At 48.2% G+C, this 14486-nt stretch overlaps 1 protein-coding gene across 1 annotated transcript in view; it reads right to left on the reverse strand.

Annotated features, from left to right (window-relative positions):
- The window catches only part of znhit6 (zinc finger HIT-type containing 6), a 29651-nt gene extending 20853 nt beyond the window's left edge, over positions 1-8798 (reverse strand). Inside the window, exons 1-2 of the mRNA XM_089001493.1 lie at positions 8557-8798; positions 7876-7941 (exon numbers count right to left, since the gene is read on the reverse strand). Coding sequence (XP_088857619.1) covers positions 7876-7941; positions 8557-8660 — 170 coding nt within the window. The 5' untranslated portion in view covers positions 8661-8798. The remainder of the gene's footprint in view (positions 1-7875; positions 7942-8556) is intronic.
- Between the last annotated feature and the right edge of the window lie 5688 nt (positions 8799-14486).

The raw sequence follows: 14486 nt of genomic DNA on the forward strand, positions 1-14486 counted from the left end.
AGTAATCAGTGTAGTCACAGGGAGTAGTCCTCTGCTCCTCCCAACCTGAGAGCAGAGACCAATCATAGCAGAGTCTGGCACCGCCACGTCTATATATATATATATATATATATATCCATCTTCTGCCGCTTATCCGGGGTCGGGTCGCGGGGGCAGCAGCTTCAGTAGGGAAGCCCAGACTTCCCTCTCCACAGCCACTTCTTCCAGCTCGTCCTGGCGGATCCCGAGGCGTTCCCATGCCAGCTGGGAGACATGGTCTCTCCAGCGTGTTCTGGGTCGTCCCCGGGGTCTCCTGCCAGTGGGGCATGCCCGGAACACCTCACGAGGGAGACGTCCCGGGGGCATCCTAATCAGATGCCCGAGCCACCTCATCTGGCTCCTCTCGATGTGGAGGAGAAGCGGCTCGACTTTGAGCCCCTCCCGGATGACCGAGCTTCTCACCTTATCTCTAAGGGAGAGCCCGGACACCTGACGGAGAAAGCTCATTTCGGCCGCTTGCATCCGGGATCTCGTTCTTTCGGACACAACCCATAGCTCGTGACCATAGATGAGGGTTGGGACGTAGATCGACCGGTAGATTGAGAGCTTTGCTTTTTGGCTCAGCTCCTTCTTCACCACGACAGATCGGTACAAAGGCCGCATCACGGCAGACGCCGCACCGATCCGCCTGTCGACCTCTCGATCCCTTTCACCCTCACTCGTGAACAAGACACCCAGATACGTAAACTCCTCCACTTGAGGCAAAATCTCCTCCCCGACCCGGAGAGGGCACTCCACCCTTTTCCGACTGAGAACCACTGTCTCAGATTTGGAGGTGCTGATTCTCATCCCAGCCGCTTAACATTCGGCTGCGAAACGCTCCAGCGAGAGTTGGAGAGCTCCACTTGAAGGCCCCAACAGTACAACATCATCTGCAAAAAGCAGAGATGCTATACTGAGGCTACCAAAACAGAAACCTTCAACGCTTCGACTGCGCCTAGAAATTCTGTCCATAAAGGCTATGAACAGAATCGGTGACAAAGGGCAGCCTTGGCGGAGCCCAACCCTCACTGGAAACGATTCCGACTTACTGCCGTCAATGCGAACAAGACTCTGACATCGGTCATATAGGGACCGAACGGCCCGTATCAGCCGCTCCTGTACCCCATACTCCCGAAGTACCCTCCACAGAACTCCACGAGGGACACGGTCAAACGCTTTCTCCAAGTCCACAAAACACATGTAGAGTGGTTGGGCGAATTCCCATGCGCCCTCGAGGACCCTGCTAAGGGTGTAGAGCTGGTCCACTGTTCCGCGGCTGGGACGAAAACGACACTGTTCCTCCTCAATCTGAGGCTCGACTTTCCAACGGACCCGCCCCTCTAGGACCCCTGAATAGACCTTTCCAGGGAGGCTGAGGAGTGTGATCCCTCTGTAGTTGGAACACACCCTCCGGTCCACCTTTTTAAAAAGGGGGACCACCACCCCGGTCTGCCAATCCAGAGGCACTCTCCCCGATGACCACACAATGTTGCAGAGGCGTGTCAGCCAGGACAGCCCCACAACATCCAGAGCCTTTAGGAACTCCGGTCGGATCTCATCCACCCCCGGGGCCTTGCCACCGAGGAGCTTTTTAACCACCTCGGTGACTTCAGTCACAAGGATCGGAGGGCCCACCTCGGAGACCCCAGACACTGCTTCCTCCAAGGAAGGCGTGTTGGTGGAGTTGAGGAGGTCTTCGAAGTACTCTGCCCACCGGTTCACGACGTCTCGAGTCGAAGTCAGCAGCGCCCCACCCTCACTGTACACAGTGTTAGTGGTGCACTGCTTTCCCCTCCTGAGATGCCGGATGGTGGACCAGAATTTCCTCGAAGCGGTCCGGAAGTCGGCTTCCATGGCCTCACCGAACTCTTCCCATGCCCGTGTTTTTGCCTCGGCGACCACCGAGGCTGCATTCCGCTTGGCTAATCGATACGTGTCAGCTGTCTCAGGAGTCCCACAGGCTATATAAGCCCGGTAGGACTCCTTCTTCAGCTTTACGGCATCCCTTACTACTGGTGTCCACCAGCGAGTACGGGGATTGCCTCCACGACAGGCACCAACCACCTTACGGCCGCAACTCTGATTTGCCGCCTCAGCAAGGGAGGTACGGAACATGGTCCATTCGGACTCAATGTCCCCCACCTCCCCCGGGACATGTGTATAGTTCTGCCGGAGGTGGGAGTTGAAACTCCTGACAGGGGATTCTGCCAGACGTTCCCAACAAACCCTCACAACACGTTTGGGTCTTCCAGGTCGGACTGGCATCTTCCCCCACCAACGGAGTCTACTCACCACCAGGTGGTGATCAGTTGACAGCTCCGCCCCTCTCTTCACTCGAGTGTCCAAAACATGAGGCCGCAAATCCGATGATACAACTATAAAGTCAATCATCGAACTGCGACCAAGGGTGTCCTGGTGCCACGTGCACATATGGATACCCTTATGTTTGAATAAAGTGTTTGTTATAGACAATCCGTGTTGAGCACAGAAGTCTAATAACAAGACACCACTCCTGTTCTGATCGGGGGGGCCATTCCTCCCAATCACGCCCTTCCAGGTCCCACTGTCATTGCCCACATGAGCATTGAAATCGCCCAGCAGAACAAGGGAGTCCCCAGGGGGAGCGCTCTCCAGCACACCCCCTAAGGTCGCCAAAAAGGATGGGTACACTGAACTGCTGTTTGGTGCATATGCACAGACAACAGTCAGAACCCGTCCCCCACCTGAAGGCGGAGGGAAGCAACCCTTTCGTCTACTGGGGTGAATCCCAATGTACAGGCGGCGAGTCGGGGGGCAATAAGTATGCCGAGACCTGCTCTACGCCTCTCACCGTGGGCAACTCCAGAGTGGAAGAGAGTCCAACCCCTCTCGAGAGGGCTGGTACCGGAACCCAGGCTGTGTGTGGAGGCAAGCCCAACTATGTCTAGTCGGAACTTTTCAACCTCGTGCACCAGCTCAGGCTCCTTCCCTGTAAGAGAGGTGACATTCCACGTCCCCAGAGCTAGCTTCTGCAGTCGAGGGTCGGACCGCCAGGGTCCCCGCCTTTGGCTGCTGCCCAGCTCACATTGCACCCGACCCCTCTGGCCCCTCCCATGGGTGGTGAGCCCTTGAGAAGGGGGACCCACGTTTCCTCTTCGGGCTGAGCCCGACCGGGCCCCATGGGTGTAGGCCCGGCCACCAGGCGCTCGCCAACGAGCCCCATCTCCAGGCCTGGCTCCAGAGAGAGGCCCCGGTGACCCGCGTCCGGGCAGGGGAAAACTGAATCCATTTCTCTTTTTCATCATATGGGGTCTTCTGAGTCGTACTTTGTCTGGTCCCTCACCCAGGACCTGTTTGCCATGGGTGACCCTACCAGGGGCATGAAGCCCCAGACAACCTAGCTCCTAGTATCATTGGGACACACAAACCCCTCCACCACGGTAAGGTGACGACTCCTTATATATATATATATATATATATATATATATATATATATATATATATATATATATATATATATATACAGTAAAGTCTCGTTATATCGATATTCAAGGGAGTCCGAAAAAATATCGATATAACCGGGACTATCGATATATCCGACCCTGTTTGCATGTAATTTTCTCCGTGCGTGCATAGAAATAGTATCGATATAACCGGGACTATCGATATATCCGATATCGATATAACGAGACTTTACTGTATATATATATATATATATATATATATATATATATATATATATATATATATATATATATATATATATATATATATATATATAATCCTCATCTCCCCCCTCATGGGTGGTGCCTGTCCCCCATTTTTTTTTTTTTTTTTAGCTCGGGTCAGGACGCTTGAGGGTTCTGCGCAGTATCCATGCTGTTCCCAGCACTGCGCTTTTCTGGACCGAGATATCCGATGTTGTTCCCGGGATCTGTTGCAACCACTCGTTGAGTTTGGGGGTCACTGCCCCGAGTGCTCCGACCACCACAGGCACGACTGTCACCTTTACCTTCCAGGCTCTCTCCAGCTCCTCTCTGAGCCCTTGGTATTTCTCGATTTTCTCATGTTCCTTCTTTCTGATGTTTCCATCACTCGGGACCGCTACATCCACGACAACGGCTTTCCTTTGCCCTTTCTCTATGACCACGATATCTGGTTGGTTGGCCATTATCATCTTGTCAGTCTGTATCTGGAAGTCCCACAGGATCTTTGCCCGGTCATTCTCCACCACCTTGGGAGGTGTTTCCCATTTTGACCTTGGGGTTTCCAGTTCATACTCCGCACAGATGTTTCGGTAGACTATGCCAGTCACCTGGTTATGGCGCTCCATGTAGGCTTTGCCTGCCAGCATATTACACCCTGCAGTTATGTGTTGGATTGTCTCAGGTGCCTCTTTGCACAACCTACACCTTGGGTCTTGTCTGGTGTGGTATATCCCTGCCTCGATGGCTCTGGTGTTCAGGGCCTGCTCTTGGGCAGGCCCGGTTGAGTGCCTCTGTGCTGTCCTTTAGGCCAGCCCTCTCTAGCCACTGATAGGACTTCTTGAGATCAGCCACTTCTGCTATGGTTCGGTGGTACATCCCGTGTAGGGGCTTTTCCTCCCATGATTGTCCCTCATCCAGCACCTCATCCTCTGTTCCCCATTGTCTGAGACATTCTCTGAGTACATCATCCGTTGGAGCCTTCTCTTTGATGTATTCATGGAGCTTGGATGTTTCATCCTGGACAGTGGATCTCACACTCACTAGTCCCCGGCCTCCTTCCTTACGGCTTGTGTACAGTCTCAGGGTGCTGGACTTGGGATGGACCCTCCGTGCATGGTGAGGAGTTTTCGGGTCTTAACATCCGTGGTCTGAATCTCTTCCATTGGCCACCTTATTACTCCTGCAGGGTATCTGATCACTGGCAGGGCATAGCTGTTTATTGCCCGGGTCTTGTTCTTGCCATTGAGCTGGCTTCTGAGGACTTGCCTCACCCGCTGGAGGTATTTGGTCGTAGCCGCTTTCCTTGTTGCTAGTTCGAGGTTGCCATTGGCCTGTGGTATACCAAGGTACTTGTAGCTGTTTTCAATGTCTGCTATTGTTCCTTCAGGGAGTGAGACCCCTTCAGTGTGGACTACCTTTCCCCTCTTAGTCACCATCCGACTACATTTCTCCAGCCCGAATGACATTCCGATATCACTGCTGTAGATCCTGGTTGTGTGGATCAGGGAGTCTATGTCCCTTTCGCTCTTAGCATACAGCTTTATGTCATCCATGTAGAGGAGGTGACTGATCGTAGCTCCATTTCTGAGGCGGTATCCATAGCCTGTCTTGGCGATTATCTGGCTGAGGGGGTTCAGTCCTATACAGAACAGCAGTGGGGAGAGTGCATCACCTTGGTATATGCCACATTTGATGGAAACTTGCGTTAGTGGCTTGCCATTGGCTTCAAGTGTGGTTTTCCACATCCTCATCGAGTTTGCAACAAAGGCTCTCAGGGTCCTGTTGTCCTTATACAACTCCAAGCATTCAGTGATCCATGTGTGTGGCATCGAGTCATATATATATATATATATATATATATATATATATATATATATATATATATATAAAAGGCCAAAACTACCAGCAAAAGGTTTTTGTTCGCTGGCGAAGCCTCTTGGATAAGAAGCGAAACATCCAACACCTTCAAAGAAGTACAGATGATGGCTGAAGAAACCTTTTCATCGATGGACCACTGCTGTACGACTGAGAGCTTACACAGACATTCATATGCATGTAAATAACACGCAAAAATCATAATTGTGTCATGATCTGGTTGGCGACCAACGGGTGGCGCTGTCGGCCCCACCTGCACCTGCACAGGTGCTGGTCGTCCCGATCAGTGGCGGACTGCCACGTTCGGATTGGCGACGAACGGGTAGCGACGTCAGCCCTGCATGCAGCCTCGCAGGTGCTGGTCGTTTTAATCAGTGACACTTAAAAGGACTCCGGGCATGACCATCCGGTGTCGGTTCATTGTTTGTTGCATGCTTTGTCTGCAATCGCAATCTTAGTTTTCCTTTGATACTTCGATGAGAAGGTTTCTTCAGCCGTCATCTGTACAAATGTGAAGGTTTCGGGCGTTTCGCCTCCTATCCAAGAGGCTTCGTCAGCGACGAAACCTTCACCTTTGTACAGATGACGGCTGAAGAAACCTTCTCATCGATGGAACACTCCTGTACGACTGAGAGCTTACACAGACCTTTTGATACTTTGTATTTTTTTCCATTCAGATGATTTTGATGTTTTAGATTTTGTTCCTGCTGACTTTATTTTAATACAATTTGTCAAACACAACCTCCTGCTCCCTCCTGCCTGCTTTTTGGGATCCGCACCCGCCATCACCACCTTGCAAACCGTGACAGAATGAACCGACCAACCATCGGAACCCGCAGGTACAACGGACCCGTCTCATTTCCACCCTGTGCCTGGCAATGCTAGGTCCACGTTAGCCCACGCCTCGTCGAGTTTGAATTGCGTCACTCGACGAGCCGTAACGTCCACGTCAACGTCCGGCCGAGACCTCCTTCTAGGTGGCCGTCCAGGGTAACACTGGGTGTCTGGCAGTGCATGCCCACGTCCAGCCACGGTGTCATCGTGCATGACGAATTGAGTCGCATCCACGACGAGCCGTGCAACGTCCGCGTCAGTCCGAGACCTCACTCACCGCTGGATCCCGGAGCGGCTCAGGACTGGTCTCGTTTCCCCGGTGCCGGGCAGTTCATGCCCACGTCGGCGTCCGGCCGAGACCTGGTCCCATACGGCCGTCCGGGGTGCCACTCTGCGCCTGGCAGTTCGACGTCCGCGTTGAGCCACGCGTCGTCGCGTGAACGTGCGAGAGGAATCGCACTAACGCCCATGACGATCCGTGCCGCGTCTTCGTCCACCCCAGGCAGAGTCCCGTTCCCATCAGACCGCCACCCGACGACCCGCACAGGTGCTGGTCGTCCCGATCAGTGGCGGACTGCCACGTTCGGATTGGCGACGAACGGGTAGCGACGTCAGCCCTGCATGCAGCCTCGCAGGTGCTGGTCGTCTTAATCAGTGACACTTAAAAGGACTCCCGGCACGACCATCCGGTGTCGGTTCATTGTCTGTTGCATGCTTTGTCTGCAATCGCATGCATTGTATGCATGTGTTTGTTTCACCTTGGCGGACTTTTAATCTTGGTTTTCTTTTGATACTTTGTATTTTTTTCCGTTCAGATGATTTTGATGTTTTAGATTTTGTTCCTGCTGACTTTATTTTAATACAATTTGTCAAACACAACCTCCTGCCTGCTTTTTTGGGATCCGCACCAGCCATTACCACCTTGCAAACCGTGTCAAATTGTAATTATGTATTGTTTTTCCCTGCATTTCTGTTACTTCACATTTGCACATTACTTAACCGAAAGGAAAATTTCAGATAATGTTCTGTTGAAATTTCAAATGCAATATGTTGTAGTTTTTGAATAAATAATTATCTATTGTTTCACATACCCAGTGAAATTACTAACCTCATTCATTTGAAGTAATGAACAAGATGTGTCTTTCTTGAACTTTTAACAGTGTTTCCAACCGAAACAATTCTTTTGAAATACAATGCTAAATTAAGATAATTGAAGAAGTTTGGGGGGATTTTTAAGGTCACTACCATTAAGACGTTGGCCACAAATAGGTGAATTCCATTGCTTTTCAAAGAGTTCAGTCTTTTATCATGCTCCTTTTATATACATAATTAAATAAATACATACATAAATACATAAATTAACTAACAACCAAACAAGCGGTGATTGCACACCATTACTCTTCCCACACCAAACTCAAAAGCCAAATGTTCAAGTTTGAAGAGACGTCGAGGTTCTTACCTGCATGAATGTGTCAGGCAGGAAGGGCACTTGTACTTGGCCTCTCCAAAGCCACAGACCCCACAACTGGTGGCGAGAACATTTGAATGAAATCATTCGGACAACAACATACATAAGATCTAAATCCAATTAATTATATTATTTAAATCGGCAATACATTCCTCAATCTCCAGTGCTATCAACATATTTTATTATCTTTGCTGTCATTGCAATTTATCGAGCATCTTCATCTTTAAGTTCATAGAGTTGCTTGTTCTACAGCCACACAGGGACACAAGCCAGTGTCTTATTGTGATAAATACAAAGGGTTGGGTCAGGAAGGGCATCCGACGTAAAAGCGTGGCCAAAACAAACATGCGAATCAAATCTCTGAAGATGGAGGACACTGATTCGCTGTGGTGACCCCTGAAGCGAAAAGCCGAAATGAAATGCAGATTTAAATTGTGATATATGGGCTACAGTGGGTACAAAAGGCCCGGTGCCAGTGTTTCTAGTCGGTGCCACCGGAAAGGCGCAACTCTAGTAAGTAAACGTGCCTACGTTCAAGCAAGTTTACAATTCCAGACATTTATCTCAATGGGCTGTTTTTAGCATACGGTCTAAAAAATGTCAATTGAAAAAGCATTAAAACGATCATTCGTATAATGACATAAATGTTCCGGGTTTGATCCGCACACTTACTTCGACAGAGAAATCTTTCTTTTCGCCCCTCTCATCTCTTCGCCTTGACTTTTATTATCCTCGACTTGACTTTTACTATCCGTTGCAGTCTGCTCAAATAACATTCTATGGATCGATGGAAGGACACCACTCTATATTAGATGAGAAGTCGCCACTTGAAGAATACGAAAACGTTTTCGTCGGCGAGCATGCGTTTTGTTGTGGTTGTGGCGCTACATCCGGTTTAAACTGGCTCATTGGCGCCCCCAACTCTCACATCGCATTTATGGCGACTGAGAGTGACTTAAAATAACGTATTTGCAACAACAGTGATACAAAGATGCACACCCCTAAAAATTACCTATGTGCACAGCGATTAATATGAGACCAAACACGATCTTCACTTTGCAAAAATAATTTTGTATATTTTCTGTAGAAGCTTCATGTTCAATGATTTAGGTCGACTACCCAGTAAAGTATTTATCCATAATAGAGGTTTGCACAGATAATGATTTTTTCCCTGCCATTGTTGCGCTCTCCACTATAGTAAGGGAGATACGGTGTTGTGGGATCCAGAAAAAAACCACAAGACAAGCAATGTGATACGTCTTGACTCAACAATGGTTTACTTCGAATGCGCCGATCTAATGCAAACGTACGCGCACAACAATTTCCGGTCCAACGATCTAAATCGGTCCGACACGAAACATGAACCGAAGCAGGCGTTCCATGTTTAAATAAACATTTTCGATATATATCATTTGTAAACCAATAGAACTACGCGAATGTAACCAAAATAGGAAATACGATAATTTACAACCTGTCACATACTCCCCCTCAAAATAGATGTTGTCCCCAACATATGTACTAGTAAATACATAAATACGCTGGACGACGTGCCCAAAACAATGACGCACGGTATTATGAACTGCATCCAAATATGAACTATAATAATGAACAGTTTACAGACTGGAACTCTTTTCATACATTCTGTTTACATTATAACAATCAACAATTCACAGACTGGAACTCTTTTCATACATTCCGTTTTACTTATACAGGGCTCATCGGGGTCTTCTTGTTTCCATCTCACTGTTCTATTAAACCGAAGTGTCGATTAACCATTTCTGTAGTATTTCGTGGCATAATAGGGGTGTGCGCCATACATCCAAGGCATTGTCTGTTCACCATGATATGGTACTGTCCCTACATTGTAGCAAGATGGCGAACCAAGGCGATCATACGTGAATACCTTGGGTCTCCTGTGTTCTCGTCGTGGCCGTTGATTTCCCCCAATATCAGGATTACTGGGGGGTGGCTGGGGAAAAGGGGGACATACTGTCACAGGTGGATCATTTTCCGGACCAATGTTGCCCTCCTGAGATTGGTCAACTTCCGCAGCTCCCGGCTCCGTCCCCGGCAGTTCATTCCCCAGTTGATTGTCATCATGGTGGGTTGTCTCCACAAAGCTCACGTCCCGCGGTTCTGGTGAGTCTGGTCGGGTGCTCTGGCGATGCAACACTGGATAATACTCATCCTCCTCATCATCCTCTTCCGGATCCATTTCCGGCATCTTGTTCGGTCGTTGCCGAGTGGACTTTTCCTTGGACTGGGACTGTAGTGAAGTCTCTAATGGCAAATGATCACATGGCAGCAAGAGATTGCGGTGGAGTATCCTAGATCTGCCCTTCCCCCTCTCAGGTTTCAGCTCATAAACTGGAATGTCTTGGCTGACTTGACGAACCACTGTATGAACAACATCCTCCCAGTGGTTTCTCAGTTTGCCTGAACCTCCACGTGGGGTTAAGTTTCGAACCAGAACACGATCACCGGGCAACAGGGTAGAATACTTTAGTTTACTGTCATATAGTCTCTTACTCCTGGCAGCAGCTTTGTTGTTATTTTCTTGCGTGATCGCATACGCTTCCTCCATGCCCTGTTTCCACTTCTTCACATAGTCCTTCTGGTTGGTTTCACCCTGGTTCGAGTCTGGATTCAAACTAAACAACATATCAACTGGCAAACGTGGTGAACGTCCATAAAGTAAGTAAAAAGGTGAGAACCCTGTCACCTCACTTTTGGTACAGTTGTAAGCATAAACGAGTTTGTTTAGTGAGTCTTTCCAGTTACTCTTTTGTTTCTCTGTCAGTGTCTTTAACATCTGGATCAGTGTTCGATTAAATCGTTCAACTTGTCCATTTCCCTGTGGATGGTAGGGGGTTGTCCTTGAACCCGCAACCCCACAATATTCCTTCAGTTGAGCAAAAAGTTGATTTTCAAATTCACCACCCTGATCATGGTGAATTCGAAGGGGGAACCCAAACTTTAAAGCATAGTCATTAAAGATTTTGTCTGCCGCTGTTTTGCCAGCTTTGGACGTTGTAGCATAAACTTGAGCGAAACGTGTAAAATGGTCTACTAGCACAAGCACGTATTCATAACCACCCTTACATTTGTCAAGATGCAAAAAGTCAACGGAGACAAGTTCAAAAGGCTGAGTAGTCACAATATTAGTAAGAGGGGCTCTGGTCTCACGGTTGGGCTTTTTGTGTTTTAGGCACACACACTCTCTCAGTACATAGTCCTCTATTTCTTTTTGCATAAAGGGCCAGTAAAAACGATCCCTTACAAGGGAAAGAGTCCTTTCTACACCATGGTGGCCCATTTCATCATGCAGCTCTTTTAACACTGTCACCTTGTGTTTTTCAGGAAGCAGTAGTTGGGTTCTGTTTGCCGTTTTTCTGTACAAAACACCTCTGTCATTAAAGTGTAGCTTGTCCCATTCCCTCACAAGACAAACAACTTGAGGACAATGCTTTCTTAGTTCAGTACCTAGCGGTTTCGTCTCCGCCAGTTTGTATCTAATAATATGTCCTATAATGGGGTCAGTCTCTTGATCTAGCTTGATCTGTCCAACAGTCAATGGGGCTATCGGTGTGTTTAGTGACACCTCGGCACACATAGCTGAGATTCCCATAGACCAAGCTGCACTAGACTCGTTCTGTTGGTCAACCGCTTGTACGGCAGCACTCACAGCATCATATGACATTTCTTTTGTACATCCTTCCATATATGTTACCATATCAAGGGGCATCCTAGATAAACTGTCTGCATCAACATTTTCCTTACCGGGACGATATTTAACAGTAAAATTAAAATCAGAAAGTTCTGCGACCCACCTGCACCCAGTTGCATTTAACTTAGCAGTCGACAGTACATACGTGAGTGGATTATTGTCACTATACACAGTGAAGAATGGTGCATAGTACAAATAATCACGAAACTTGTCTGTGATCGCCCACTTAAGCGCCAAAAATTCCAACTTGCCCGAGTGTAAATTATAATTCTTCTCAGCTGCAGTTAATGTCCGAGAGCCATAGGCTATCACGCGAAGTTTGCCATTTTGTCTTTGGTACAACACAGCACCTAAACCCCGGTTAGAGGCATCTGTATGCAAAATGAAAGGATGCGCGAAGTCAGGAAAACCTAAAACTGGTGGTTGAACTAAACAGTCTATTAGCTGCTCTAACACTGACTGATGCTCATCACTCCACTCAACACGTGTGTTGGAAGACACACTGTTATGTCTCACTTTCCATTTTTGTCTTTGATGCTGCTGAGTCTCAACATTCAGAGGGGCTTTAAGCAAAGCATACAAGGGACTAGCGATACAAGAGAAATCTTTGATGTATTGCCTATAATAGCTTAATAGTCCCAAAATGGCTCGAAGCTCACCGACAGTGCCTGGCTGCTTGTTTTTCAGGGCACGCACTGCTGCTGTATCTGCCGGGTCCATTCTGCTCCCCTCAGCAGAGACAATCCTGCCGAGGTACCTCACTTCCGGCTTAAAGAGGTCACACTTTCGGGCTTTGAGTTTTATTCCATTTTCCCTGAGACGTCGCAACACTCGTCTGACGTCCTCAACGTGGTTGTCAAATGTCCCGCTGAAAACAAGAATGTCATCAAGATAGGGGACACATATTTCGTCCCGTAACCCCTCCAGACATTGTTCCATACACCGCTGGAACGCTGCTGGTGCATTCATGAGTCCAAACGGAATTCGAATCCATTCATAAAGGCCCCAAGGGGTCACGAAGGCAGTCAGGTGTCGGCTCCCTTTGGACATGAACCCCTGGTGGTATGCTTTGCCTTGGTCCAGCAGCGAGAAGATGGTGTTACCCCCAAGGCTATCCACCACGTCCTGTACCCGTGGGATGGGGTGCCGGTCAGGGTGTGTTTTCCGGTTCAGCTCTCTGTAATCAATACATAAGCGCAGTGTACCATCTTTTTTCCTGACACAGACGACAGGGGATGAGTAGGAGGAAGTGGACTTTTCCACCCACCCCTGCGCTATCAAGTCCTGTAAATAGTCTTTCACCTCTCTGTACATTGGCTTTGGGACAGACATATATGTCTTTGAAACAGGCTCAGTGTCTTTCAACAAAATGTCCATTTGTAGGTTTTCCACACACCCTATGTCGTCGTCCGATTTTGAAAATGATGCCGATTCCTCTCTCAACATCTGCTGAACGGTCTTTCTTTTATCTTCGTCCAAATGAGAAAGATCTATTGGGGGGTCCCACTGCTCACTGAGAGCGATGGTGGTATTCTGGACATGGACCTCATTGACAACCACTGAAGGAAGGTCCCTTTTAAATATGTTAGCTGGGTAGACAGACCCTACCGACTGCACTGTACCAATAATAGCCTTTACTGGAAACCTAATATCATGATTAGTAGGGTTCTGGACACTAACAACTATCCTAGGGATGGAACCTGCCTTAACTGAGACCAACGAGTCACAAAGCTCGAGGCCATCTGGCCACTGTGGGTTTTCACTTGGCTCAAAAACCAATGTAACATCTTCCTTAAAGGGCTTAGCCTGTACTTTGCATGGAATAATAAGTGAGCTATGCCTGGCTATAGTGAATCTCTCATTTGTTGTTTTTACACGGTACTCATGTGCTTGTCCCAGACTAACTGCTTTTATGAAAGTGGCAGCTTTATTGCGCTTAAGGTGGGGAAAAGCTAGTCTAACCGATTTCAAGAGCTTTTCTGTATCCCCTGTTTGTGACTCATTAGAGAGGCTATCTAACACCAGACGCTCAATGACATTAAACCCTATGATAGGACACTGTTGCTGGTCACCTTTTAGTACTAATACTGGTACAAGTAGCCCTGGATCATTAGCACCAAGTTTAAATGATATCTCAAGCCATCCTACATAAGGCATATCCGTTCCATTAGCTGCCACAATATTGAGAGTGTTATCAGGGTCAATAAGTTCATTCACATTTTTCAATGACACGTCAGGTAAGTTTGTTTGTTTCCATAACTCATCTACAGCACACACCTGGGACCCCGAGTCCCAGAGTGCTTCAACCCTTTTGTTACCCAAAAAGCACCGAATAAGACATTTCTTTCCCACTAACTCCCTGACCGAAGGTAATTTGCCACACTGGTTCTTATCTGTACGCTCGACAAATGACTGCTTATGTCTCTTCTGAACGGGGCCACGTGTGTGGGGCTTACATTCCATTTTCATAGCACCACTGTAACACTGGGACCTATCTGTCTCTGTGGTCACACCATGTCCCACTGGAGTAACCCTTTCTAGTTTAAAGCATGGTTCCTAGCTGAGTTCTGTGCTTTGCAGCCTGCTCTGAAATGTTCACTACTTCCACATTTAAAACAGTGCTGACAATATTCTTCACCTGTCTGAATACAAGAATAACACCTGGGCTGAGGGCGACGGGGCATGTAGTACTGCGGAGGGGCGAACCGCTGCTGGAACTGTACTGCCCCCCTCATCGGCCTGGGCCCTGGTGCTGGGTGGTACTGCTGAAGAGCTGATGGGGAGTGCTGGGTGTAGTAGTGCCTGGCTGGTGGATCTACCTGATATTGTGAAGGTGGAGTGAAGGCGACCTGTTCAGGGTAGTGGTCAGGCAGGC

The sequence above is a fragment of the Hippocampus bargibanti genome, linkage group LG07 (genome assembly GCF_051943395.1).
Source record: "Hippocampus bargibanti isolate YZ-2025 linkage group LG07, ASM5194339v1, whole genome shotgun sequence".
Lineage (NCBI taxonomy): Eukaryota > Metazoa > Chordata > Actinopteri > Syngnathiformes > Syngnathidae > Hippocampus > Hippocampus bargibanti.